Source organism: Gossypium hirsutum, chromosome D12 (genome assembly GCF_007990345.1).
Source record: "Gossypium hirsutum isolate 1008001.06 chromosome D12, Gossypium_hirsutum_v2.1, whole genome shotgun sequence".
Taxonomy (NCBI): Eukaryota; Viridiplantae; Streptophyta; class Magnoliopsida; order Malvales; family Malvaceae; genus Gossypium; species Gossypium hirsutum.
This window is the reverse complement of record NC_053448.1, coordinates 59,670,674-59,697,053: the sequence shown is the minus strand read 5'-3', so window position 1 is coordinate 59,697,053 and position 26,380 is coordinate 59,670,674. Positions and strand designations below refer to the sequence as shown.

The 26,380-nt window shown below is 33.0% G+C and overlaps 4 protein-coding genes across 8 annotated transcripts; 2 read left to right on the top strand and 2 right to left on the bottom strand.

Moving 5' to 3' along the window:
- The first annotated feature begins 899 nt into the window (after positions 1-899).
- LOC107947166 (MYG1 protein) lies at positions 900-3,434 on the top strand. Of its 3 annotated transcripts, XM_016881737.2 has the most exons (7): positions 900-1,220; positions 1,509-1,655; positions 1,822-1,920; positions 2,095-2,286; positions 2,448-2,567; positions 2,870-2,941; positions 3,094-3,434. In XM_016881737.2, the coding sequence occupies exons 1-7, from the start codon at positions 960-962 to the stop codon at positions 3,316-3,318; spliced, it is 1,116 nt and encodes a 371-aa protein (XP_016737226.1). In that variant the 5' UTR covers positions 900-959; the 3' UTR covers positions 3,319-3,434. The 3 variants fall into 3 exon arrangements, with proteins under 3 accessions (XP_016737226.1, XP_040963438.1, XP_040963437.1); XM_041107504.1 differs by lacking the exon at positions 1,822-1,920; XM_041107503.1 differs by lacking the exon at positions 2,870-2,941.
- A 1,238-nt stretch (positions 3,435-4,672) lies between these two features.
- Positions 4,673-9,341, bottom strand: LOC107947165 (N6-adenosine-methyltransferase MT-A70-like). Its single transcript, XM_016881736.2, has 8 exons — positions 9,136-9,341; positions 7,044-8,859; positions 6,843-6,941; positions 6,474-6,557; positions 6,038-6,366; positions 5,700-5,916; positions 5,389-5,468; positions 4,673-5,143 (listed from the first exon to the last, which is right to left on the bottom strand). Exons 2-8 carry the CDS (start codon positions 8,076-8,078, stop codon positions 4,882-4,884), a joined length of 2,106 nt encoding a protein of 701 aa, XP_016737225.1. The 5' UTR covers positions 8,079-8,859; positions 9,136-9,341; the 3' UTR covers positions 4,673-4,881.
- Positions 9,342-14,087: 4,746 nt separating this feature from the next.
- On the top strand, positions 14,088-15,821 carry LOC107947168 (protein yippee-like At4g27745). 3 transcript variants are annotated; one of them, XM_016881738.2, is made up of 4 exons: positions 14,088-14,306; positions 14,912-14,973; positions 15,074-15,199; positions 15,402-15,821. In XM_016881738.2, exons 3-4 carry the CDS (start codon positions 15,107-15,109, stop codon positions 15,627-15,629), a joined length of 321 nt encoding a protein of 106 aa, XP_016737227.2. In that variant the 5' UTR covers positions 14,088-14,306; positions 14,912-14,973; positions 15,074-15,106; the 3' UTR covers positions 15,630-15,821. The 3 variants fall into 3 exon arrangements, with proteins under 3 accessions (XP_016737227.2, XP_040963436.1, XP_016737228.2); XM_041107502.1 differs by lacking the exon at positions 14,088-14,306 and adding an exon at positions 14,358-14,427; XM_016881739.2 differs by lacking the exon at positions 14,088-14,306 and adding an exon at positions 14,420-14,578.
- A 1,235-nt stretch (positions 15,822-17,056) lies between these two features.
- On the bottom strand, positions 17,057-20,746 carry LOC107947169 (serine/threonine-protein kinase WNK8). Its single transcript, XM_016881740.2, has 7 exons — positions 20,068-20,746; positions 19,410-19,447; positions 19,082-19,309; positions 18,774-18,994; positions 18,496-18,653; positions 18,037-18,412; positions 17,057-17,942 (listed from the first exon to the last, which is right to left on the bottom strand). Exons 1-7 carry the CDS (start codon positions 20,125-20,127, stop codon positions 17,200-17,202), a joined length of 1,824 nt encoding a protein of 607 aa, XP_016737229.1. The 5' UTR covers positions 20,128-20,746; the 3' UTR covers positions 17,057-17,199.
- Positions 20,747-26,380: the final 5,634 nt, after the last annotated feature.

Here is a 26,380-nt window from a genome sequence, read left to right as displayed (position 1 = left end):
AAAAAATTAATAGATTTTATAAACATTTTTTTATATATGGTTAATCTAGGAAATTATATATACCATATACATATAATAATGATTTAAGATATTAATTTTATCAAATAAGATATTGAATTAAAAATATATAAAATGATTTAAACTTAATTATACTACCAATTATAAAATTTATACAAAATCATACAATATATAATAATTGATATATACAACCAAATTTGTGCATTTCTAAAAGTTGAAAGCTTTGTTAGGAAGTTTAAGGAGCAAATTAATAGAATTTATAAATGTGAATGGTTAAATTTATTGAATTATTTAGAGTTATGATCAAATTGATAGAATATGTAAGTATTGAGGAATAAATGTGTTATTATACCAGTTAAAAAAGATTCCCGATGCCAATTTAATGATGAGTGATCAAAATATGAATGAATTCAAATGTTAGTATCTAAATTAAAAAATTTTAAAGTTGAGAGACCAAAATAAGATCACGAGTATAATTTAGTAACTATTTATATAGTTGACCTTTTTATTTATAATATATGGTTAAATTAATAGATATTTATGTTTGTAAAATCACACCGAGTAGTAAAAGAGTTGGATGTCTCTAAACCCTTTTATCTTCTTCAAAATTAATTTAATTTTGAATCATCGTTTGTACACAAAAAAAATCATTATCCTTTGAGTAAAATTTTAAATTGAGTTTAAAAGACTGATTGGGTATAGTGCATTTAGCTTATTTTTATCTTACATTAAAGTATTGTTATAATGTCTAATTTTACGTTCACTAGTATTTTTACACTAATCATTCAAATCCAGCCTCAAGTGTAGTCCAAATCATATTAGAAAAAAAAGCACTGAAAATCCAAAATATATAATGGGAATAGGAATACGTGGAAATGGTGCCGTTTTTGTCAAGTCTATAAACTAAAGGAGGTATTGGAGAAAAATGGGCAGTTAAAGGCATGTGGGCAATTACAAGAGGAGGGTTTAACCAGAAATTTTTCAACTTGCCCAAAAACCTCTCTCGCCCTCTCATGGCTACCTCTAACCTTATTAGGGTTTCTTCTCCTTCTTACTCCACTTCCTCCCCTAACCACGCTCCTTTTAAGCGCGTCGGCACTCACAATGGAAGCTTCCACTGCGACGAGGCCCTCGGCTGCTTCATGATTCGTCTCACTGACAAGTTCTCCAACTCCGAGATTATCCGTACCCGAGATCCCAAGGTTAGTTCCCTCCCCCTTTTTTCTGTGTGATTGCCGAATATTATAGCAAAGTTAGAAGAAATGGAAATTATGAAATGGGTTTTCTTTGGTTCTAAATATGTGCTTCTTTATAAAGTTAGCTTTATCGTTGTTTGCTACAAGCGTTGGCTATAAATTAGAAAGCTTGAAATCTAGAACTAGTTGGAGATGTAGGTGGTTTATTATGGGATTCGTGTAGTTTATTTGTTCTCGTTTGGTCTTAATGATTCCTCTTTGAAGATTGTTTATAAGATTTATCTGACTTTTCAGGTATTGGAGGGTCTTGATGCTGTGCTTGATGTTGGAGGCGTCTATGATCCTAATCATGACCGGTATGATCATCACCAGAAGGGATTTGAGGAGGTTTTTGGACATGGATTTAATACAAAGCTTAGCAGTGCTGGACTTGTTTATAAGGTATTCATTTATTCTATAGGGCAATTGAAGATTCTTCTTATAGTTCTCTCCTTTTGCCTTTTGTGTATTGTGACCTGATACAAGTTGGTAGAGTGTAATACGAGCAATGACGTGTTTCGGTAGGTTATTCTATTTCTTCCTTATTAGTGATTTTCCCTGTATTTAGCATTTTGGCAAGGAGATAATAGCTAAAGAGCTTCAGCTTGGAGAAGACCACCCGGATGTGCATAGATTATTTCTGGCCATTTACAAAAGCTTCATGGAGGTACCTACAACTTTGGTTCTTATGTTTTGAAAGGGTTCGAGTTCCACGACTTCCTGAGCTTGCCTGGAAGTAGATTAGGAATTGCTATTTTCTTGGTTTTCCTTTTCCTATGCTTTAGTTAAGGGATTATAACTTGGATGTTCAATTGGTTTTTTTTTTTTTTGCTTTTACCAGGCAATTGATGCGATTGACAATGGAATCAACCAGTTTGATACTGACAAGCCACCAAAATATGTGAACAATACACACATATCTTCTAGAGTTGGAAGATTAAATCTAGACTGGACAGATCCTGATCAATCACCTGAGAAGGAGAATGAGGCTTTCCAACGAGCAATGGCTCTAGCTGGTAGTGAGTTCTTAGAAGTAAGGCTCTGTCAAAATTAAACATACCTAAATATACAATTATTAGTAAGGTCTTCGATATGGATTTCTGTTTTTTTGTTCGTTTCCTTGCGAATTTATAAAAGTATGTACTGTATCATTCTTCGTATTTTAATATTCTGATGGCCTTCTTCAATTCTCAGAGTGTCCGATTTCATGCAAGATCATGGCTACCAGCAAGGTCAATTGTAATGGAGTGCATTGCGGAGAGATTTGACATAGATCCTAGTGGTGAAATTATGGTTTTGAAAAGGTTTTGCCCTGTAAGTAGATTTTCTAATTTACTCTCTTCTTACTGTTATGTTCTTCTTCAACTAGCCCTGCAGAAGTGTATGTTATAGATTGTTCTGTTTATGCAACTCTTCTCAAGAGGAAAGAATTGCTTGTTTATAAATATACTCATTTTGGTTATTCAATTGGTTTGAACTTTCATCAAATAACCTTTGCTACTTCCATTAGTATGTGAGATGAATATATTGTTGCAAATGACTGCAGCTTATTATTGACTTACCATCATACATCATTTTATTTACAACTAAGTCTGATTTCATTTCACATCCAACAGTGGAAGCTTCACTTATTTGAGCTTGAGGCGGAGCTGAAGGTTGAGCCTCTTATTAAATATGTTCTTTATGGGGTATGCATTCAGTAGACCAATCTTCCTTTCAAACAAGTTTTCTAATGTGTTAGCCCTAGATTAGATACTAGTGTCTGGCAAATGGATATGTTGCAGTTATTGTTCCTCTTTTCCAGAGTTTGAGATACATTCTTATTGTAATCATGACACAGGATGAACGGGGCAAACAATGGCGAGTGCAGGCAGTAGCAGCATCTCCTGATAGTTTTGAGAGCCGGAAGCCCCTCCCTGCACAGTGGCGAGGTTTGAGGGACGATGAGCTCTCAAAGGAGACAAGAATTTCCGGCTGTGTCTTTGTCCACATGAGCGGGTTTATCGGTGGAAATCAAACTTATGAGGGTGCTCTAGTGATGGCAAGAACTGCTCTAAAGATGTAATCTAGGGAGATTGCTTCAATTTCGTTCATTTGACTTGTATCTTTTACGTCATTCTGTAACACAGGATTTGGATCATTTCCCAAGTTTTTTGTTTTTATTAAGTGCTATTTGATTCATGTGACGACAGCATTTTTAGTTTGTCTTTAGAAAGAAGTTAAAACTTTTAGGATGTAATGAAACCTGAAGGTTTTTCTTCCTTTATTTTCCTATAAATGTGTGAGCCAAAGGAAATCCCACTCTCGTATGCTTCTCACCACTACGAACTTTAAACTACTATAAAGGTTAAACAGAATAACGTTTTTCATCAACCCCGAAGCTCCCCACCACTGTGGCCCATGGCCAACATAACATACATTGCTGCCTCCGCTGCCAGTGCTACCCCCAATCTTTCCCTTGGAAACGTGTTTCTTTCATATCCTCCAAATTCCCCACCCTCTGCCCTCCCAAATGCTCCCTTAATCCTTCTTTTCCCTCCTCATCCTCTCTCAAATCCCTTCTTCGCAAATATCTTCTTCCTCTCCTCCCCAACTCTGGCCAAGATCGCACTCTGGCTACGACTTTGTAATTATCAGCATGGAACATGGCCCTGGAGGAATCCACCTCTTGAATCTTCTGTAGCATTGTTTTATTGCCATTTCACTCCTGATGGAATCTGTGTATATGTTCAGATGGTGGTGACTGGTGAGAACTTCTGACTACAGAATCAACGAAGGCAATGTAGGTAATTTCATGAATGATTTGTTAGTAATGCGCTAAGTAGAGACAATTGATGGGGTCTAAAAAATGGGGAAAGAAAAACTGGAAGAGGTCGCTGTCATCGATGAGGTTAACTATATTCAAGCCACTGAATTTAAGTGCTAATTGGGCTACCTGTGGGACTTGGGTCACAAGAAGGTTAGGGAGAAGTTAAAGAATGGTGGATAAATGAGTGTTTTAGTCCGTTACCGTGGTGGAGCCTTCTTGGTTGGTATCACAATGCCTGAGGAGCACGGAAGGAACTGGCATCAGATGGTTTCCGGCGACATTGATATTGGGCGGGTTTAGAGATGCAGCTTTGGAGGATGTTAGAAAATAGAAAGTTCAAGATTAGCTGGATAGCAAGGTCTGATGAGAACGGGGAAGAGGATAATGAGGCTGATTTGAAGTACAATATTTGGTAATTTTTTCTTAGCTTTACCTTATTGGTGCCTCTTTTGTTTGCAGACATCAAAAGTCTAATGTCGAAAGTGGGTTCAGCCTCTATTTCAATCCATTTTTTAAGACGAATGTTAAGCTTGATTTTGTTTTCAGCCACCTCTTACATGGATTAACCATACGCGAGTTTCAACTATTCGAGGGTAGGTATCATATCAAGTCAGATAAAAACATTACAATAGACTGAAACTAATAATTCGATGTTTGACAGAAAATCATTACAAATGAACCCGAGTCAAAAATTAACTAAAAACAGTAAAATGGGACTGATACAGTAAAATCATTACAAATTAAACAAAAGAACTATTCAGTAATGGTACATCGGCCCTTGAACTAGTATCTGGGAATTAACCAAGGTAGGTCAGGTTTTCAGGTGGTCATATCAGTATCTACAGCCATTGCCCTCTCTTCGGGAGCATGGCCTGCATCGGGAGCAGCTGGATCCGCAAATTGTGATCTTGACTCTGTTGCAAAGGGACTTCTAGCAGAAGTAGAGTCTATTTCCATGGCAGACGCTTTGGGAGGAGAGAGAGGTTGTACTTCTACATGTGGGTAGGCAGCCTTGTACCTTGCTCTCAGGCCCTCATCAACCAGTCTAACTCCATTTAACTGATTCCCAAGCGATATCCATCTGATGGAAAATAAGGGTAAAGGAGATTGCTTAGCAGTAGAAAATTGTGGATTCCCAAGAATATATTAAATAAGGGAATTCAACATTAGGTACTGACAATAACAAATGTAAAATTTATTTAAGCTTAGAGATCATCAAGGTCCTTCATCTATTTATCCTCGAAACATGCCCTGTTGGCGCACTCTGATAGACGATAATATATACGAACAATTTTGAAGTATGAAAAATGGTTCAAGATTCCATACCCTGCATGAGTATTATGCATGCGAGCAAATAGTTCAAGCTTCCTTGTCCTTGGACTGATCCTCTCCAGCATAGGGTACATCTGCATGGTTAAGTTTCCAGTTAAGTTCTTGAACTACATGACAGGGACATTGCAAAAACATAAAGCAACGAAGAGAGGCCTTTTATGTACTGAAATGATAATGTACGAAGTAACAACATAAAAATTTCAAAATCAGAATGCATGGCCATCAGCATCCTTAAGCTAACATTTCTGACATCAAGAAGTGTAAACAGATAAATGTAAAATGGGGCAGCCAAATTGTCCACAAACCTCATCTGGCTTGCGACTAGTCTCTCGAACCTCGGCAACAATGACATCGGTATCAATGTTCTTATTTATTTCTGGATTTCCCTTGATTCCTACAAGGCAATGCTCCTTACTATGATTTAACCAATGACCTGTTCTTCCTGTTCTAATTATTCGCTGAAGTTGATTTGTTTTCACCCAAATAATCTCCTCACACCGTTTGTAACCCCATTGTTCCAAACTGCAAGAAGCATGATTATTTTAACATATATGAATAAAAAACTTGAGGTTTTCTCATAAAAAAGATAACTTTCAGTTATTACATAATTTTAATTAATTAACATTCAAAATAAAGCACGCACCATTCCCGTCCTAGCTCCATTGCACGTCCAGTGACCCAAAGAAATATCAGACCATCAGTCTGCAATGCAGGAACGTTAAGGTTGCGCATCTCATCATCAGCCATTGTTCCATAAGGTAACTCCATATGAATATCCCATGGTGGATCTGCCATGATAACACCGAACTGCCCCAAAATGTCCATTCTAAAATTCCTGATATCACAATTAATCCATTGTGGTTCACCTAATTCCACTTCCGAACAATACTCAGCACGTGGAGGCTTCAAAGGTTTCTCAGGACCAAGATCATCTTGTGTTTGGTCAAGCTCGTAGTGGACATATTTGCATGTCTATCAAACATGATTGAATTGGCATTACTCTCAAGTACTAGTTGTAATAAGATGACAACAGAAAGAAAGGTAGTAAAAGATTGATCTATTTACTATAGAAAAATTACCTTCATATGCCGGCAGGTATCTAGAAATGAACAATCCCCTAAACTGATGTCTGTATGAGGAGCAATTATCCGTTTAAAATGCACCTGAAAAAAGTTATAAAAGCCAGTAAAACAACATTGCAAATAGGCAAATCAGGAATCCTAAAAGGATGCTTCTAAAAGCTACAAATGATTTGTGGAAGTTCAAATGATAGCAGCACATAAAACATAGCTATATACAGCAACAACCATTTCTATGAAACCAACAATAACACTATAGGTTAAAGGTCAATGATGCAACCTTTCAAGCTAATGAATATATCAAAGGACATTGCTAAACTGTCAAGTGATATGGAAGTGTATGATGCAGTTTAATTGTTGCTTTAATACCTTCTTACAGGCAAGAAATGAGCCAGATTGTCTTCGACAATCCTCCTTGGTTAAAGCTGAACAATACTCCCTCACTTGAGAACCTCCTTTGCTTTTAAACTATACCCAGTAATTTGAACACAATCAACCAAATAAACAAGAAGAAAATGAAAACTTTAAAAAGTGTATATATATATATTGACGAACTTCAATGTAATGTACCTTAGCAGCCACAGCTGTTTCCCTAGCAGTTGGGCGATTAATGATGTTCAAAATCTCCTCACCCGTCTTTGATTTCTGCATTTCCTTAAACGATTTCTTATTCAACAAAGCTTCCAAATCCTTCAAATCATCTTCCTCAGTACTCTGTCTCTGTGACGGCAAAAGGCCACTGTTTGGTGCCATCGGTGGCCTTCCCATCATCCCAATTCCCCGACCTCTAGGGCCTGCCATTGGGCCACCCGGCGGATACATCATGCCAGGGTCTCCCCCTCCCATCCAAATTTCACTCATTGGTCTCGGTGCTAGCCACTCGTTATTGCTGTTACTATTCATTTTCAAGTTCTCACTTTCGTTAACGTTGTTTATCCTTTCTCTTTTTTGATGATTTTGAGGTTCTTCGGGTAATTCTGGAATTAACCATGTTCGGTCGATGCTAAGTACCATAACTCTGCTTTTGCCGCCGACCACAAACTCTTCGATCTCAAGGCCGCCGTTATCCTCCGCCATTGACCTCAAAGCCATTTCCACCGCGACAATGGCCCCAGAATCGCCTCCCAGTTCACGCATCGCAGCCTTCTCCGCCGTAGTTATATTCTCGTCGTTCTCTAACTTCCTCAAAACCGTAGACGAATCGATCGCTTTAAACGGTACTCTCTGAAGTAAACACTCAGCCACCATGGCTCTCATCACCGACAATGGGTTGCCGCTCTCGTCAGCGAACTTGTCGCCTCCTTCAGGTTTAACAAGGGCGAGCTGTTTCGGGTCGGGTACGGAGTGGTTGGGCGGGTGTTGGGGCGGGTGGGAGATCTTTTTAGGCGTGGGGAGTGGAGGAGTGGGAGAGAAAGGGCGGCGGTTGAAGGCGGAGACGAAACGGAGGGAAAAATCGAGGGTGGGAACGATGTTAGGATCCAGAGTTTGGAGGGAGGCAAGGAGGTCGAGGTGGGTGGCATGTTGGTCTTGGATTCGGGTTTCGAGTTGGGTCCGAATTGATTTGATGGTTGCTACGGTGTCTTCGCCGCCTGAGTTGCTCTCCATGGCTATATTTGTGTGTGTTTTTAGTTCTGGTTGGGGTTTAAATGTGTAAAGCGGTCGGGCCGGGGATTTTAGGATGTTGGGCACTTGTTTACCGGTTTACCACTGGAATTTTTTAATATTAGGATTAAATTGATATACTCTATAACTAAATATTATGTTAAAATGATTTATTGAAATTGATTTAAGTAAAAAAAAAATCGAGTTAATCGAGTTGATAAGTCATATTTTATTATTCTAATTTGATTTAAAATTTTTTTGAATTGAGACAAGTGAAATAAAATTATTTGAGTTAAATTAAATAATTAAACGTATCAAATTAAGATCTTGTTACAATATAACTAATTTTATGGTAGAGCACATAAACTTAAAATTATACATATTTGAAAAAAATTTCAAAGTAAAATAAAAAAATACTTTAATATAATAAACTTGAATAATTAATTAACTTGTTTAGTACTTCTCTTTTGCTCTCCTATTTTTTTTTGTTCTTTTACTCTTTTTATTATTTATTTCATATTATTTATATATAGCACACTCAAAAATAAATCATTTCATAGATATACTTTGTAATACTCAATTGTTGCCCGGGGCCCAAAACTGCTTACACAGTTCACATTTGGCCCAATACAGCCCAAATACATTTGGCCCAATAACTCAAATCTAACCTAGCCTAACCCTAAGCAACAGATTGGTGCCACCATTGCCCCACGTCGCAGCAACTATCTCCACGCACGAACGCACAGTAACTATCCACGTCGCGCATGTCTCTTCCAGTACCCACCTGCAGCAAAATCAAACCACGAACCACAGCACAACGGATGATTTTTATTATTGTTTTGGGGGTATAAAAAAGGGGTTGTAAAACCGATTGGGGGTTACGAATATTGTATCAAAAAAGGTCATTGAAAAAAGGGAAAGGGAGAATCAAAGGAAACAATTTTTGAAGGTGACCACGGGGTTTCGTTTTTCCTTTTCTTTTTACTGTTTTTTCGATTTCATTTTTCTTCTTTTTTTGTTAAAACAAATACGAGAAAAGGGAGAGTGGAGGGGCGCTTACCTGGTTTCAAGCGTTGGTTTCGAGCGCTGAACGCGGTGGCTCCACAGCGGCGGCGACGGCGTGAAGGGGCTAGGGTCGAAACCCTAGCAGGGCACCCCCTATTTTCTATTTTTTTAGGGGAAATGAATTGTTTTTTTTAGAAAATTTTTTATTTTAAACAACAAAAGCAAAACGGCGCCGTATAAGCCAGGTCTGCCCAATAGCTCGTGTGACCCGATTCAAAACCCGACCAGATCCGCGCACTTCTTTGAAAGGGGCCATTTGCGCAATTGATCCCTTTGTTTTTACAGTGTTTTTTTAATTAAATTTCTTAATTCTTTTAAATTTTACTGCACATTTTAATATTGTTTCAATTCGGTTCATGTTGCTGCGCAGTGTTTTGGAGGTTTGGGTAAATTTCTCTTTGGGTCCTCCACTGTTGATTGCGTGTTCTAATTGGTCCATTCGTATTTTATTTATTTCAAATTTGCCCCAAATTTATGTTTTAAGTTTAAATTAGTCTTTTTTGTTATTAGTCTATTAAATATTTTAATTTCAATTGAATTATCATTATTTATTATTATTATTATTATTATTATTATTATTATTATTATTATTATACATATAGGCACACATGTTTTTTAATATGCATATATATATTTTAAACTTTTGTAAATACATGTTCATATTTTATATATATATTTTTTTATTATTATTTTATTTTCATAACTCTTGTATACATGGATATATATATACATATACATTTTATAATATATATACATTTTTTATATTTTATATACATACATTTCCTGTAATATATGTATACGTTTAAAAAAAGAAAAAGAAATTGTTATAAATATATACATTATATATATATTTAAACATTTTTTATGTATATATATATTTGCATATTTGTCTTTCAAAAATGTTCGTTTTATTAAAGCATTAAAATAATTTTATTTCTTAAATTTTTAAATATTTAGTATTCACGTTTTTCGAGAGGAATCGTGTCCTAACTTACTGGCCTTCGATTCTATTCGATGAATTTAGAGGGCCAAATATTTATTTTACAAAAAATTTGTACATATTTCAAATAAAATCTTATTCTCGGGAATTCAAAATGTTGAGTCCTAACTTACTGGTCACGACATTTTGTCATCTCGAAATAAGAATTTTTACATAAATAAATAATTGTAATTGTTGACACCATTTTTTGGATAAAAAACAGGGTCGACTTGGGTTTTGAAAAATGAAAACGAAAACGGGAGTCGCCACCAATCCTTTTTGAGGTGTGATTGGGTCACCTTGAAAAATGTTGTTTTTAATAAATAATTTGATTTTATTAAAACAACGGTTTTGGCCCACGAAATTTAGAAAACGGGTTCGAGAGTCGGTTACGCACGAGGAAGGATTAGCACCCTCGATACGCCCAAAATTGGTACCTAATTGATTACTTAATGTCTTAGTGTCGAAAAATTGAAAACTTTAAGGAAATTTAAAAATACGATCCTCTTATTAAAATGTTGGAAATTTTTGAGAAAAGAAGCATATTTTACGTTAACCAAGAAAGAGAATCATATCCAGTACGTTAGGACACAATGTCTCGAATTCTCGATACGTAAAAAATGCTTATTTAAAAGATATTTTAGCCATCTCGAATTAAAACAGGGAGATCACGATCAGTAAGTTAGGACACGATCTTTTTTATTTTCGAGATCATTTAAAACTTGAGTTTGAAAAGATTCGTGTAATAAAGTTTAAAAAAATATTCAATTATTTAAATGAAATGAAGAAATCGCAACCCAATACGTTAGGGCACAATTTCTCAAAATATTAAACATTGAATATTGCATTTATTTCGAAAAATCCTCGTCTTGAGAAAACGTGTCACATCCAATGCGTTAGAACATAACGTATTGAATTCTTGATGACGAGCTTTTTATCATTTTTTAAAAGAGTAACCTCGATTATTTAAATTCAACGAAGAAAGTCAAAACTCAATATGTTAGGACTCGATTATCTCGAAGATCTAAAATATCGAATATTACTTATATTTTTAAAATTTCTTTTTTGAAATCTAAATAAAAATGAGCGTCATGGAATAACAATGATAATAAAGTAAGTAAAAATAATGCAAGCACAACTAAAATGAGCAACAAATAAAATACATAATAAACGAATCAAAGATACATGAAATAATAAATGAATAAAAAATCTAAAGCATTTCACAAAAATAATGAACACTTCAATAAATGAATAAATAAATATCAAATAAAAATGAATAAATAAATATCAAATAAAACAACGATATCAATACGAATTATAAAAGATGAAATATTTATGTATGTGTATCTATATATTTAAATTATAAATTATAAATTATATGAATGTATATACATATATAAAAAAACAAATATGCATATCTATGTATATATATAAATTTTAAAGCATAAAAAAAATAAGTAGGTATATATATATGAAGTGTAAACTATATATAACATATAAGTATTTATATATATATAAATAAATAAAAGGGTTATGTACGTATATATTATAAATATGTATGTATGCGCATATATATATAATAATAAAATTTGAAATTAACAAGACATAGATAATAATAATATTAATAATAATAATCATAATAATAATAATAATAATAACCTAAATACAAACAGAGGGTTAGATTGAGTTAAAAAATAACATTTGGGGTCAAATCGCAAATGAAATAAAAGGGAAGGACCACAATGAACGTGCTAATAACAAGGAGGGACCAAATGGGAAATAATCCCGTCCCCCCAAAACGCACAGCTTCAGGGTGGACCAGATTGTAAATCAAAATAGATTATAGGGCAAAATTAAAGAAAACAAAAGAACTTGATTGCAGGATCATTTAAAAGCGGAAGGGCTGAAAGCGCAATTAGCCCTTCCGCTAAAAAACACGCGGATCCTAGCCTAGAGCGGGTCGGGAGGATCGGGTTGGCTCCTAAACGGCGTCGTTTTGGCGCCTGGAGCTTGGGCCTAAAACGGCGCCGTTTTATATGCCTTTATAAATCAAAGTTTTTTTTCGTTCTTCATTTTCTGCTATTTCAAAAAAAAAAAACAAATTCTCTTAAAAAAATCCTCTCCCCCTCCAGTCCATAGCCCCAGAATCCGGCGAGGAGAGTCGCCGTTGCACCGTCGCGCACGGTGGCCGGAAACTTAAAAAAGGTAATTTTTTTCTTTTTCCTTTTTATATATATTATACGTATATAAATAAATGAACAAAAAAAATAAAAAAAAAATAAAAAAGGGGTTAGAATATGTAAAAATGAAAACAAAAAGAGCCAGAAATCACCTTTGATTTTTGTGTTTCTTATTTCTGAAAAAAGTTACAAATAGTAAAGGAAAAGAAAAATGAAAAAACCCCCGATACCCAGGTTTCAATCGGTTTGTATGCCGATTTTAAAAAAACAAAAGTCCCCCCCAATTCCTCATGATATTCGGCCTCCTTATAGCCGATTTTGCTTCTGCCTTTGCTGCTTTTCTGTTTGCTTCCTTGTTGCAGGTAATTGATGGGACGAATGGGGCAAGTGGCTGAGGCGATGGGACGTAGGCGGCGGCCAGCAGAGCCAGGGGCAGAGGGCTACGGCGCCTAGGTCAAAAGCTAGGGTTTTTTTCTGAAAATATTTTAGGTGTTTGGGCTTGGGTTAGTTTGGGCTTGTTTTGTTTGGGTTTGGGAAGGGTTAAAATTGGGCTTGTACAGTAATATTCGGTATTTGGAATTTTGAGAAATTGTGCCCTAACTTACTGGGTATCGATTTTATTCATTTGACCTAAATAACTGAATATCCTTTTTAGGTTTAAATGTATGAGTTTTAAAAATTAAAAGACAAGCCTAATTTTGAAGATTAGAAAATGTTCGCCCTAACTTACAGGGTGTGACGTTTTATTTCTTTGAAATTAGAATGTCTTATTTTTAAATTCATTCAAGGTAAAAAGTTTTTTTAAAAAAAAAATTTCAAATTTTTTTTCGACACCAAGACATTAAACAATCAATTTGGTATCGATTTTGGGCGTTACGAGGGTGCTAACCATTCCTCGTGCGTAACTGACTCCCAAACATGTTTTCTCAAATTTCGTAGACCAAAATCGTTTTCAAGGTGAGCCGATCACATCTCAATCAAGGATCGGTGGCGATTCCAATTTTTGTTTTTAAAGTCGATAACTTATTTTTGTTCTCAAAAAAATGGTTTCGACATACTTATTAAAAGTTTATATAAATATTAAATAATACTTCAATTTAAAAAAATGATAAAATTAAAAGTTTGAAAGGTATAATATCATGAGTTTAAATTTTACTATAATTGAATTTTTATTAATTTATAAAATGTAAAAAGATAAAAACACTCTCATAAGAGTATAATTTATTTTTGTATATGAAGAGATATTTTAGTTTTATTCTCGACTGAGTTGGTACTCCCTAATACCAATTTAATCAAGGGCTTAACATTAGTATAGATAACTTGTTTTTTACATAAAGACGTATTTTAATCTTGTTCCAAACGAGTACTCATCAAAACAACTCAATCAAAGGATTTAATATTAGCATAGACAATAAAGAGATATTTTAGTCTTTGTTTGATAAATGGTTAGCAAAATTAAATCAATTAAAAATTAATATTTTTAATGATTTAAAATTTTATACATGTTTGATAATGCAAAATAAAAACAATTCGATATAATTTTTTCTATAAAAAATTTAGAAAATGATAAGTAGATAAATAACTACTTTTAACATAGAATATTTTCAATTAATTCGATTTTATTTATTTTAATACTATATTATCTTATAAAAAATTACATTTAAAAATTGACTTTTTGCTTAGAATGAGATAAAATGCTTAAAAATTAAAAATAAAATGTAAGATATAATTTTTCTTCTTCTTTCTTCTACATAATATTAGTTTAGGACCTAATGACTTTGGTATTGTAAATTTACTATAGTTAAGTGTTTGGTAGACAAGAAGATGGAAATGGCAGATTAGTAATTTAGGACAGTCCCATGTCAATTGATGAACCGAATTACCGAAACCTCCATTGTTATTTGTCGTCTTCTATTCAGAGAAAAGTGCAAAAAAACCCACGGAAAACCCTCAACTCTCTGGTTCCGAGACAACCATCAATCCACAAAACCATGGAACTCTATCCAGGTTTGAGAACCCAACACTTTATAATTAAAAAAAAAAACATAATAATAAAAGAAATACCAACGCCTGTCTCCTTGTTTCTTGCTTTTTTCACTGATTGCATTACACTATTCGTTGTCTTAAAGTAACGGGATTTTCTTTTCATTTCTTCTGATAACTGGGTTTTCTTTTATTTTTTGTTTTTGTTGATCTTTTTTATGCAATTCTCTTCTTTTAGTTCTTTCAATTACAGGGTTTATCTTCTTTTTACTTGTGAATATCTGGGCTTTTCTTTGGTGAGCTTAACTTGTTTTGATTATTGGTTTTTAATTACCCTTTCTCTTGATCCCTTTCTTTGTTCTTCTTTCACTGCTTGCATTACATCATCTCATTGTCTACAAATTATTTAGCTTTCTTCGGATTACTGGGTTTTCATTATTTTGTTTAGTTGATCTTTTCATGGTCTTCTTCTCTTCTTTTAGCTCTTTCCAATTACAGGGTTCAACAGTTTTTTACTTGTTCTTTGAGTATATGAGCTTTTCTTTGGTCAGCTTGACTTGTTTTCATTATTGGATTCTGAATATTGCTTCGTTTGATATTTCAAGTACTCTGTTTTGGCTATGATGCAGTTGTTTTCTCAAACAAAAGTTGATTGGCAGTGTATATTATGTTGTTTATTGGTATACTCAAGGTAAGCTTTTGATTAATTTTGCTATCTTTCTTGTGATATTTATTGGCTTTAGATTGAACATTGATTTTTTTATTCTCTTCCTATGATTTGTGATGAGCAGCAACAAGTTGAGTTTCGATAAGTTATTGCCACGATGACGGAAATAGTTGGGCCAAGGTTGTACAGTTGCTGCAATTGCAGAAACCAAGTTGCCCTTCACGACGATGTTATATCCAAGTCTTTTCAGGTCGGGATTTCGATGCTATTGTTGCTGGATTTATTGATAAAAGCTTATGATATCATTTACCTTTTAAATGTTTGCTTAACTGTGTTTTCTGTCATTTCAATGTTGCGACTATATGTTGCTTTAGGTTCAATTAATATTTGTTTTGCTGAAAGCATTCTATAGATATATGTTCCAAAAGGTTCGTTAACAATCTGAATTTCAGGGGAGAAACGGTCGAGCTTTTTTATTCTCCCACGCAATGAACGTGATGGTGGGTCCTAAGGAGGATAGACAACTGATGACTGGTCTTCACACAGTGGCTGATGTTTACTGTCGCGATTGTCGAGAGGTATTGGGTTGGAAATACGAGCGGGCTTATGAGGAAACTCAGAAGTACAAGGAAGGGAAATTCATTCTTGAGAAGTTGAAAATTGTCAAAGAGAACTGGTAGTACCAATGTAAAATTTCCGAACAATTTCTCCTGATCTAGCAAGTAAATGGATGCCTTTCTGTGTTTTTCTTCTATTCCTGGTTGAGCGCATTTCACGTATTGCTCTTCCTGTGCATTCTTGTTGTGTTCCTTGCGTGGATATCGTACCAGATGTTATTCATTTTGTTAATAAATTGTGAATGGATTCTCTTATTACTTGCTTGTATATCGGGATGCCATTGAATCTGCATTTCTAACATATTTGGATCATGGATCAACATACCGTTTGTTCGTCTGATTTATCTGCAAGTCGCTTTTCAACAGGATGTCTTATATGATTTTGCCAGAAACTATTCGCAGTTGTCACCATTTTTGTACAACCCTCTAGGGACTATGATATATTTCTTTGGCCAAACATGGAAACGTGAATGCATGGGAAATAACTGATCCGATATAGCTGATTACTGTAACCGGTGAGATATCATCTACTGTAGAACACTGTCAATCGAATATTAAAGTCTCTGCCATCAAGATTGACTTGCTCAAACATTGATGTTTGCTTGTTTTCAGTGGTGCTTTAAATGTTTTGAAGTGTATGTATAGATTCTCGAAGTATCTGAGGTTTGAACTTTTCTGTTAATATGAATGTTAATGATAAATCTATAGTTTAGTAATACAAGTGGAAGAAGTGATTCAGTTAATGGAGCATTGATCTTGAGATGAAAGATTACAAAGCGGAAGATAAGCATTTGCTCTTTTATCTTTAAGAGGTGGCTGGTGGTTTACCCTGGTGTTCTTGTATTTTGTATTGTATGGAAGATCCAAAAGTGTGGTCAATCAGTTGTTTGTCCCTACTGTCTCTGGTTATGAGGGTGGGATAGGATATTGACTATAGCGATATGTCCTTTAAAAAATCTGCAAAAATATTGGAAGATTGAGAAATTAGAACACTATTTTGGTACAGAACAATCTCATAATTGAAGCTCAATAATTGAGAAAAAAACAGGGAAAATGGGAAATAGGCAATAATTCTGTCCATCATGAGAACATATATAATTATGAGGCAAAATTATTTACTTATTGGATAGTAACGATCAATGAACTCTGCAATGGTTTGCTTCACGTTTAAATAGTAGTTCCGTTTCAATGAGGACCAGAGCACCACGATTTGTCATTTTTATCTTGTAACAAAAAGGACCTAAATTTTCCCAGTCATGGCTGTCGGTCGTTCTGTCTCTTTTCATTGTTTTTTAGAGGAAAAATAGAATGGAAGTTGACAACTGCATATCACATGGAAGCATCATTCAATCAAGTAAAAAAAGTGTGCACATTTTAGTCTTTATCCATAAAATTTAAAGGCCAATTAGAGTCAAAAGTCTCAATAATGATCAAAAGAGGAACCAATATGGTTAACCAATGAACTGAAATCATAGATTCAATCCCATATCTGAAAATAAACCAAATAAATGAAATTTTGTCAAAGAAAATGATCTTCCAATGCAAACAACAGCCGAAAAAAAAGAAGCAACTATCATAAGCTAAGGGAAGAGGAGAAAAAACTCGATGGTTAGCAAGTAAAAGATTTTGTACATCACATCACAGATACTTTCTTCTTTGATATCCACCTCTTCCTGGCGTTTTCCATTGCTTCTTCTCTCATCCTTAAGAGCTCTTGGAAGCATTGCTGGTACTGTGAATCTATCGCATCAAGCTCCAATTTCAGCTCTTCCATCTTGTCCTTGTCTGCAAGGGATAGAGAGCCGATGCTTGACAAGCTCATGTCTTGTGAAGCAAATGAACAAGAATCCATTAAGGAAGTGTCAGAGTTCTTTGCGGAATGTTTTATCGCTATATATTCCCTGAGGTTTTTCTCGTCACTGGTATCTTTATGATTATAAGCCCCAATATCTAAACCAAAATCATATGCGTTCAAACCGTTATAGCACTCAACATAACTGTGATCAGAAGATCCCATTGGTTTGTTGTTACTACCATCTGAGGCCACCATTCCATTAGATTCAGCTGATATATCTGAACCGAAAGATTCTTCGGTGTCTTGACAGTTAAGAACAGCCAACCGTGGGAAAACTTCTTGTTCACCAACTGTCTTAATAGTGGCCTGACTCGGGTAGCATAAGCAATCTTGTAGGCATGAAATGCTTCCAACTGAAGGTTTCCAGCAGGGAACAAGCTTCATGATCATGCTATCAATCAACTCTGCAATGGCAGTTACATCTTCATTTGACAAATCAAGTTGTTGAACCATCTCCTCAGCAATTGAAATAGCAGTATCTGAATCCAGATAAAATGAAAAATGGATGTTCCTTGCTCGACCTGTTCAAAGACAAACCGTTACATAATTCTTTTTCTTTATTTTTTCCAAACAAAAAGAAGAGAGTAAGACACTTTATATAGCAGATTCACTTACCACATTGATCGGCAATGCGCAAGGTCAATGAAATTGTATTATCGTCATTCTTCTCCCCTTTCAACCTAAATTCATTATTCTGAGTGAAAGACTGTAGCTCCAGAGCTGAGAACCGAGGAGTTTCTTTGATGCTTTCAGTAGAAGGTTTGACCATAAGCATTTTACAGTTGAGATCTATTTCCATCAGATGAGGTTCAGTCTGGATCAAGTTCACTGGTGGACCACTGGCAGGCTCCTTGGGAGTTTCAGCCAAAAGGAACAGATCTTTCAAGAGTTCCGCAGCTGGCAATCTCATAGATGCTGGAAGAAGACACTTCTCAATAAACTGCTTAATTTGTGGATCATTCACTTTACCAAGGGAAGCGGGTTTAATACCCTGCAGTGAATGACGTTGAGAGAGGTTAAATGATCGCTTGACAGAATTATGGAGAAGTAAAGTATTGAAGATGGTTGTCTTACAGAGGTAACTTTCTTGTATATTTGCGCTGGATTTTTGCATTCATTATATGGATATTCACAAGTAACCATCTCCAATATGCACAGACCAAAAGAATATATGTCGACAAGCTCATTATACTCCTCATCATAAAGCTCTGGAGCCATGAATTCAGGAGTGCCTGCACAAATAACAAAGCATTACAAGTTTCAAACAAAATTGGTTTAAGTTTTTCTCCCTGCTAAGGCCAAAATGGTTTTAGATGAAGTCACTGTTACTAATTTTTGGGAAAATGAAGTACCAATTACACTTCGGGCGGTGGGCTGCTGCAAGACAGTTGCCAATCCAAGATCTCCAATCTTCACTTCTCCATTATTTCCATTAACAAATATATTATCGCATTTTAAATCTCTATGAATGATTGGAGGATTGTGACTGTGCAGATAGTGTAACCCTCTAAGGATTTGCCGTGCCCAGCTCTTAATAGCCTTCACCTCAACATTCTTATGCTTCTTACGGTATCTAAAGGAAAGCAAATCTCAGCATATCAGAGATGAATGACAACACCAAGCAGAAAAGAATGGGAAAAGAACAATTCACAAAACTCACTGCCTCAAACTCCCCGAAGTGAACAACTCAGTTATCATGTTGATGGTCTTGTTTTTATCATCCACCCAGGAATCGTAGAACTTGATAATGTTTACATGCTTCAATGACTTCAAAAGATGAACCTCTGAATATAGTCTTTCCAGCTGCTCAGGCTTCTGCAACACATCTTCAACATTGATTTGGTTCCATGCAACCTCTATTCCATCAGCCTCATCAAATCCCTTGTAACTACAAACAACAATGTAGCAGCCAAACCAGAAAAAACAATCAAACAGACAGTCCTATCAAAGTTATTCAAATTCAAAGAAGATAGGTCTTGGAACCATACACAGTCTTGAATGCTCCCCTCCCTAGGACCTCATCATACTGAGGAAATAAAAATAAAGCAAATAAAAAAAATGAAAATTGTAACACTACGTTCAAAAGTGCAAACTAATTTAAGTTCTAATGAAACAAACTATTTAAGAAAATATAAATAATTTCAGAATATCTTGAATAACATCGGCATTTTGGTTGGTCATGCATATGTATCATGCTTAATATTGTTCACTAAAATGGGAGTATAACAAGCAATTAATTCCCTTTTTTCTCAACAATGACTAGAGCAAGAAAAAGTAACTTACAAGAGCGGTAAAAATAGCTAAAGAAGAAATATTTACAAATTATTAGCTAAGTAGAAGCTAAGCTATAACCAAAGGTGGTTAAATTCTAGACAATTGATTCCATTACTCAAACTTGACGCTGTTTGCTTACTAAGAAATTGATGACAATCTCACCTTGAACCGCAATTTGACAATATTTTTACTAAATCAGCACGCAGTATTTGATTATCATATAAAAATTCCCACAATTTCCACTAGAATTCGAGAAATATAAGTTAAATAGCTCCCTTCCAAGTTTCTTGCCAACCAAACAGATACTAACCCTAACAAAGAGAAACCGAACAATATATATATATAAACAGGATTCGGAGCCAGAAAACATACCCTCACATACCGACCCGACGGATCTTTCTCAGCGAAATCACAGTCATCAGCCACCTCCATTTTTTCTATGTACAAAGAACCAACCGCCGCCGCAACCCGATCGATAATTCCAACAACAACAGCCAAAAAGAAGACCCTCGAAAAAAAAGAAAAACAAGAAAAACTCCAAAAGAAAAAAAATTGCAGAAAACGCTATTAGAGATGAAGCCTGACACCGATTAGATGCGAAGAAGAAGAAGAGGAGAGAATCTGCTGTCGTTTTTCAGAGAACGCTTCACAAGCCACAGAGTAGGAATCGAATGCCGATCGGAATCGGAACCGGCATCCGAAGGCAACGAACAAACGCATATCTTCTTCAATCTCCGGGTATTCCAATTCCATAAAGCTATTTCTCCCTGGATTCGATTTTCTCTTCATTTTTATACCAATCCCAAATTCTCCCCGCATAATGCTATCCGCATTGTAATTATTCCCTAATTGCTTTAGGTTTCAAGAGATTTCTGAATTTTTCTGAGACACCAAGAATCCTAATCACTGGGAAATTTGGAGTCCTAAGGATTAAAAGAGATGAGTTTTATCAAACAAAAAAAGAGAGAAAAAGAGAGAAAAAAGAAGGAAAAGGAAAGGGCCTAGGGAAGTAATTTAATTTAAAAGGGCAAATAAAAAAGCATAAACGGATGTATCATTATCGGCAACGGCATATGGGGATAAGGAAGTAGAAGAATCACACGCGCATGTTTAGGAGAGTGTGGCTGAGGTTGGAGTTTTTTAAAAGGAACCAATTACTTGGATTTTAATTGCTATGCACCAAGTTGCTGGAAATACATAGAAGTCTTTGTTACCAAGGAATATTTTCCTTAATTTTTTAAATTAAAGTAAAATATATATAGAATTATAGATTTGGTAAAAGCATCAGGAATTCCCTGTAGTTAAGTAATTTTTAAAATGTAACTTTTTTATTTTTAATTTTTTTGCCTATATTTGTTTAAAAAATAAATTTTATTTTATTAGAATTATTGTTAAGAAAATTTTTAAGAAATCAAAATGATATTTTAGTTATTGTGAGGGTTTGATCCTCGCCTTAGGTATGGAGGGATTTTAAAACTCGTGGCCAACATCTACTACCATTAGTTACTGGGCTCGCTCCGTAGATACCTTGAGAAATTATATAGATATATATAAGGACTAATTTACGCATTTTTCAATAGAGGGATCGAAATGCAATCCGCCTCTAAGTACATAGGCTTCTCTAATACTTTTACCTATAGATTTTCATATAAATTAAATTATGAGAAGTTGACACGATGTGCGTGAAAAAAATGTATAAGTATATAATTTACAAATGAAATTTTGATTGAAATGATAAAATTAAAATTTTGAAAATTTTGTGTTCTAGGTTTAAGTTTTACCATTTAAATTTTAATGTAGTTTCATTTTATATTTATTAATTTTTAAATTTACATGTACTATAAATGATTTTATCCGTTTAATTTTTAATTGAATGAATATATTTAAATGTTGAATATTAATGCATATTAGTTTTATATTATTGAATTATCGATGAAAATGTAATTTAAAATTAAATAATTTAACATAAATAAAAATTTTAATTTCAGGTTTAATAAAAAATACAACATTTAAAATTAATTTTTTAGGAGTTGTGAAGGTGTTGTTAGGTTACGGTTGGCCAAGAGTCTTGGAATCCCACGACTCATTGTTGATTAGCATGCGAGTTGGGTTGTAGAAGTGCGTTATGTTCTTAGAGAAGGCAACAAACATGCGAATCATCTAGCTAACTTGGCATAGGAGGCTGCGAAGGGGTTTGTTCTTTTGATTAGCCCTGCAGGTAGTATCATACCACTACTACATAATGCGGCTCTTTTACCTAAATAGCTCAAAAAAAAAATTATATTTACAAAAATAACTTAAGTTTAAAAACAATCACCAAAATAACTTAAAATGAACAGTATTCACTCTTTTTTTGCATTAATGATTGCCTAATCATTGTGTCAGACTTAAAAAAATTATTTTTTTGGGTTTTGGTTTGTTAATATCCGGAACCCATGTATTTTTTTAAAAAAATTGTATAATACTGATATACGAAAAAGAAAAAAAAATTATTTTTTTGGGTTTTGGTTTGTTAATGTCCGGAACCCATGTATTTTTTTAAAAAAATTGTATAATACTGATATACGAAAAAGAAAAAAAAACTTTTTTTTGGGTGCTGGCCTATCAATGGCCGGCACCCAGTAAACAGTAAATTTTTTTTTTTCGTGTTAGAGTTAGATATAAAAATACGAAAAAAAATTTTAATTTTTTTTTGGTGCTGGCCTATCAATGGCCGGCACCCAGTGAACAATAAATTTTTTTTTCTTTTTTTTTTTATGTCAGAATCATATATAAAAATACGAAAAAAAAATTTTGATGCTCGCCTGTCAATGGCCGGCACCCAGTGAACAGTAAATTTTTTTTTCTTTTTTTTCGTGTCAGAATCAGATATAAAAATACAAAAAAAATAAAAAAATTTTTGGTGCTGGCCTGTCAATGGCCGGCACCCAGTACACAGTAAAATTTTTTTTCTTTTTTTTCGTGTTAGAATCAGATATAAAAATACGATAAAAATAAAAAAAATTTCTATTTCCTCCTATTTACTATTACAAAATTAAAATCCCCCAAGTCCTATATATTTTTTGTAAATTTAGAATTTAGTTTGTATATTAAAATCCCCCAAGTCCTAAATTTTTTTTTATTTTTTTTGTATTTTTATATCTGATTTTGACACGAAAAAAATAAAATTTTTTTACTGTGTACTGGGTGCCGGCCATTGACAGGCCAGCACCACAAAAAAATTTTATTTTTATTTTTTTTCTTATTTTTATATTTGATTCTGACACGGAAAAATTTTTTTTACTGTTCACTGGGTGCCGGCCATTGACAGGCCAACACCCAAAAATTTTATTTATTTATTTATTTTTTTTGTATTTTTATATCTGATTCTGATACGAAAAAAAATTACTGTTCACTGGGTGCCGGCCATTGACAGGCCAGCACCCAAAAAAGTTTTATTATTATTATTTTTTTCGTATTTTTATATCTGATTCTTACACGAAAAAAAAGAAATTTTTTTACTGTTCACTGGGTGCCGGCCATTGAAAGGCCAGCACCCAAAATTTTTTTTTTTCTTTTTTTTTTCTTTTTCGTATATCAGTATTATATAATTTTTTTAAAAAATATATGGGTTCCGACCATTGACAGGCAAAACCCAAAAAAATAATTTTTTTAAGTCTGACACAATGATTAGGCAATCATTGGTGCAAAAAAAGAGTAGGTACTGTTCATTTTATGTTATTCTGGTGATTGTTTTTAAACCTGAGTTATTTTTATAAATATAATATTTTTTTGGGCTATTTGGGTAAAAGAGCCACATAATGCTTACAGTTAGGGTATTCATAAGTTAAGTTTAATCGGATTTAAATTAAAATTAAACATGATATTAATATATTTTATATTTGTCTAAATTCGACTTAAATTATAGATCTAAAAATTTGTTTAAGCTTACGTGATTTTTATTTTTTATTTTACTTTTATATACATTATATAGACTATTAATCTATATTTTATATAACGAGCTAGAATTAATTAATAAGTAGTAGGCTTATTTACTACTTTTAGTCCAATATCAGTTTAATTAAATAATCAAATCAATTCATTTTAACGAATCTATAATTAAAAGTGATTATATATTTTTTAAAAGGCTTAAATATTTAAAAAATATTGTCAAATAATTAAAAATCAATTGAAATCCTAATTGAAAATTATCATTTTAATCGGAAATTAGCAATCAATCGAGTTACTGAAATATAATTTTCCGTTGAAATTCTTATGATCGTTAAGTGATAATATGACGGCTAAATGATTATGTGACGGCTAACATAGCGTTTGACATGAAAAAAATGATGATGTACTAATTTAATTGATTTTATAATTATTTTACGAGGATTTTTCAGCATTTAAGGTTAAAAATTAAAACATTATAAAATTTTAGAAAATCATAAAAATATAGGAAAAAATAAAATTATATATTATATATTATTTTAGAAATTATAGAAAATTTATTTAAAATATTTAAAAACTATTAAAAAGTTATATAAGAATTATTAAAATGATAAAAAAAACTTGTAAATTTAAAAATTATAAAAGGAGTAATATTTTAAATTTTTTAGAATTATTTATAATACTCAAATAAATTTTAAAAGCTTCTTAAATAAATTTTAAAAACTTCTACAATTTTATAAAAATATAGAATACTTGTAAATATTATAAAACATCAATTTCCTTCATATACTTCAAACTTATAATTTTCTTGTTACCGAAATTAAAGGCTCAAAACCTTTAAATAATTTTCTATATTTTTAATATTTTAAATAAATTGTTTTTTAATAATTTTTATATAAAGGCAAAAGAAAAAGAAAAATAAAAGACTATGGCGGTTACTGGTGCATATGGTTAAAAAGGTAAAAGCGAAAGGCCCGTGAAACGAGTGAGATTGCGCGCGTGGCAAACCATAAAGTTCGGATTTTTGAAAGAAAGTAGAAAAAAGATCCCCCGCTCCGCCCAGTTGGAAATCTGAGTTTTTTTTTTTTTTTTCTCTACTTTTTTTGGCATCAATTGTTCTTGCTTTGCTTTACTGCGCTTTGTCGATCACCGTCACGGGTCCATATTTTTCAACTTAACCAAATTCTCTGTACTTAAAAAAGAAAATACATTCGTTAGTCAACCATTTAATCGATTTCAAAAAGAGCTTAACCCACTAATTAATATTTAAATTATTTTTTGTTATTTATTTTATACCAAATTTTATATCCGTTAAAAATATGACAATCAATAAATAATCGTGATATCATATAAACTTAAAAAACTACTTTTAATTTTTTTTTATTTTCCTTTTTCTATTTTACATTCTCTCTCATTTCTTTTCTTTCTTCATCTTTTATATTGGCTGACAATGCTCGAAAATTTTCCTTTTGAAGTCGAGGCATTAGCGATTTATTCTATTTTTGAATTTCATTGCTTGCTTGCTCTACTTGAAGAGGTCGAAAAGCTAGATCGAGAATCGATAGGGATTGAATCGATTGACTCGTGAATCAATACAAACCGATTGAACCAAGCTAATAAAAGCAATTGAACTAATTTTTTCTATTTTATTATTTTATTATTTTATTATTTTATAAATATTTAATAATTTATTTAACTGAACTAGATGAACTGATCAAACCGAGACTTGGTGGCTTGATTGGTTCAACTATTGGTCTAATTTTGAAAAAAAAAAAAAAGAATATATATGTAAAAGAAAATTATATATTTTTTTATCTTTCTTGCTACATCAATTTTTAATTGGTTATCTTTTTTCTTAAAATTTAACAGTTTAACTAACAATTAAGCTAACAAAGGTACCAATTTGGAAAAAAAATAGTTTAGGTATTGCTTGTGACCAAAAAAATATTTAGGTACCGAAATGGAAAAAAAAAAGAAAGAAAGGCATAGTTTAGATACCAATTTGTGAGTTAAGCCTCTTTTAAAATAGACTTAACAGTTTGACTAATGGATGTACCAATTTTGGAAAAAAAGATAGTTTAGGTACCACTTGTGACAAAAAAAAGTTTAAGTACTAAATGGAAAAAATTGTATTGTTTATGTACCAACTTGTGGATTAAGCCTAAAAAAATTAAGCACTAATAGAAAAAACACAAATAAATAAATCATTGTTATAGATATCTTATCAGTAAGTGGACATCCATCAAGATCAATATAAGTTTGATGTATTTTACGACTCTAATTCATTAGAAGTAGAAATTTATTTTGTTTTTACTTTTTATATCTATAAATATAGAATTTGGAGAAATATTATAAATAAATTGATCGATAAAAAAAATCTAGTTCGAAAATAATTTTCTTGCATATCGAAAATTAAAATTTTGAAAATCAATCAAATTTGTAATATTTATAGCAATAAATCCTAGACTAAATTCGTACCTGTGTTTTCGGATAGACGGATCTTTATCATTTTTAACTTCCAACCAAATAATTTTCTCCGCTATTCGCATACTACGAACTGTTTCGAAAGCACAAAATTAAAAATATTTTTTTTTAGTGTGAAAATGAAATATTCACGTTATGGAGATATCAACAACCCAATGCATCCTAATTTTATTTGCTCTCGTAATTACTTTTTAATATATATATATATTATAACAACCATAATTATATTTGCTTGCTCTCCCAATGACTTTCTTTGACCATCATAGTTTTATTT